This window comes from Lactuca saligna, chromosome 5 (genome assembly GCF_052625555.1).
Source record: "Lactuca saligna cultivar CGN05327 chromosome 5, ASM5262555v1, whole genome shotgun sequence".
NCBI lineage: Eukaryota > Viridiplantae > Streptophyta > Magnoliopsida > Asterales > Asteraceae > Lactuca > Lactuca saligna.
Genome location: NC_136421.1, coordinates 315,704,409 through 315,706,774, shown reverse-complemented (window position 1 = coordinate 315,706,774; position 2,366 = coordinate 315,704,409). Strand labels below are relative to the sequence as shown.

Here is a 2,366-nt window from a genome sequence, read left to right as displayed (position 1 = left end):
TAAAAAAACATTAGAATAATTATAAAAAATTCAAAAAAGAAAATAAAATGGCATAATCGTCTTTTTAAGTTTTTTTGGATTAAAAACCTAGATTTTGGACCTTCAATGCAAGTTGGAAACTTTTTGGACTCCATCCAAAGGTTTTTGAAAACCACAAGGACCAAATTTACAGTTTTGTCTAAATAAAAATTGATTTTTTTGTATAAAATGTAGTTTTTTTTTTTTTATTTTTTTATTTTTATTTATTTTTTTTTTTTTAAAGAATTTGATCTATTTATTTATTTATTGAAAAAACCTTAATTATAATGCAAAGTTCATAATCTACCTCCTTGTAGAAACCACGATCCAGATCTGCTTTCTGTAGAAGCTCGTACTCCCATGGAGTTCTTTGACGAAGAAAGCAGACCCAGATTCGTCCTTCAATCCCGATCAACCCCAAAAACTACCCCCAAATCCGAAAAGCTTGATGATCTCCACAAGCCTGCTCTCTTTGTCTCTCTTTCCCTCTCTGCCCTCCTCTTAACCCTCTCCCTTTTCTACTTCCAATCTGATCCTCTGCAATCCATCTTCATCTGGTTCTCATTATCTCTCCTCGTAGGCCCCTTTGCTCCTCCCTCCCTGACAGCTGGCGACATCCGGGTCGGTCTTGGTCCGGCCATCCAGCCCCAAAGTCCTCGACAAACCCCAGAACCCGAACCATTAAAAAGATCAAGATTCAAGACAAAAAAACCTGATCAAGATTTCATATCGGTCCCGGCTGTCGTCGTGAACGAAACTCCAAAGCCCAGCAACAAGAGCGATTCAAATGTTATTGTGGTGGAAGATAAAGAATGGAGTGAAGGAGATCTGGAGTTGTTGAAGAAGCAGATGGTGAAGAATCCTGTAGGGATGCCAGGGCGGTGGGAGGCGGTGGCGGAGGTGTTTTCTGGGCGCCATAAGGTGGAGAGTGTGGTGAAGATGGCGAAATCGATGGGCGAAAGGAAAATTGGCGACTCAGATTCTTTTTCAAAGTTCTTGAAAGATAGGAAGGCAGTGGACAAGAGGGTTGATGAGGTTATTGAGAATGAAAGGGAGCAGGTCAGTAATGGTGGAAGTTGGAGCTCCGCCGAGGACATAGCTCTGCTCAATGCTTTAAAAGCTTTCCCTAAAGATTCAGCCTTGAGGTGGGAGAAGATCACAGCTGCTGTCCCTGGAAGATCAAAAGCAGCTTGCATGAAGAGGGTTGCTGATCTTAAAAAAGATTTTAGGAGTTCAAAAGTTTCTTCCGAGGCTTAAATCTTAATCAATCAAGAGGTAATTGTTTTATCAATTGAGCATACCATTTGAGTCTATACTCTATAGCAATTTTGAATGGATGATGGGATGTATGAGTGATGTAATTCTATAGCTACTGTTGAAACTATAAAGTTATTAATTTTAAATCTCCATAATATATGTGCTAATGATCAAATTAGACATGACAGCTTCAATCCATTGCTTTAATTTGGGATCTTGAATCCACAGACGAAATTTGCTTAACTGAGGATGGAAATGGAATGCATAACAACTTAAGGAAGATTGTGAATGGCTTTATGTTTGAGGAGATTGATGGGTCATTGCTTAATTCGTGTATCAAATTCTAGTTGGATGACTATTGATGAAACTTTACGATTGTTAGTAATTTATAACTTACTTTAATTAAATGATTGCTACCATATAATTTCTTTGTTGGTGTTTATTCAATGACAAATACTGCTCAATGGAAAGAACATAGAGAGCAGCAAGGCTTTGCAGAATGTTAGCATGAATGCAGTTAAGCAATTTGATTTGCTTTATAAAAACCCAATTGACTTGAGATAGGTATGATAATAGATTATGTGTTGTACGCATTTGGGCCTTTTTAATTGATTCTAGCAATATTTACACTGATTATGTCTTTTATCAAATGTGTTTTACTCTGATTGATTGGATTTTTGCAATACTTGTCTACATATTCTGGTGAAACAATCATTTTAAAAGTCATGCATGATGGATTGATGGTTTAAAAAGTCAATTAGTATCTATTAAACCATCTTTACAATCCGTGGATAATCAAAGTTTCCAAGGATTCAGGGCTACTTACTATGGTCTTTTTGAAAATTCTATGTATAATATATGGCCAAGTTGTGCATGTATAGTGTGTTTTTTATATGCATTAGATTAAGAATGAGCGTTCTAAGATGCATTGGAACAATTTTACAGTTTTCTCTTTTTATACACACTAGACGTTTCTAGTGTTAGCAAAATCTACTATCATTTTTTTTTTTTGTCTTCTTTTCTTCTGAAACATTCAGCCACGGTATAATGATTTTAGTGAAGATGAAGTTGATACAGCGTCTGAAAGTGAA

The 2,366-nt window shown here is 36.3% G+C and overlaps 1 protein-coding gene across 3 annotated transcripts; it reads left to right on the top strand.

Annotated features, from left to right (window-relative positions):
* The first annotated feature begins 318 nt into the window (after positions 1-318).
* Positions 319-1,699, top strand: MAMYB (Duplicated homeodomain-like superfamily protein). 3 transcript variants are annotated; one of them, XM_078997243.1, is made up of 2 exons: positions 319-1,293; positions 1,504-1,699. In XM_078997243.1, the coding sequence occupies exon 1, from the start codon at positions 379-381 to the stop codon at positions 1,273-1,275; it is 897 nt and encodes a 298-aa protein (XP_078853369.1). In that variant the 5' UTR covers positions 319-378; the 3' UTR covers positions 1,276-1,293; positions 1,504-1,699. The 3 variants fall into 3 exon arrangements, with proteins under 3 accessions (XP_078853369.1, XP_078853371.1, XP_078853370.1); XM_078997245.1 differs by having other exon boundaries at positions 1,464-1,699; XM_078997244.1 differs by having other exon boundaries at positions 1,455-1,699.
* Positions 1,700-2,366: the final 667 nt, after the last annotated feature.

Coding starts and splice junctions, on each gene's coding strand:
- MAMYB (XM_078997243.1), top strand. CDS start 379: ATGGAGTTCTTTGACGAAGAAAGCAGACCCAGATTCGTCCTTCAATCC.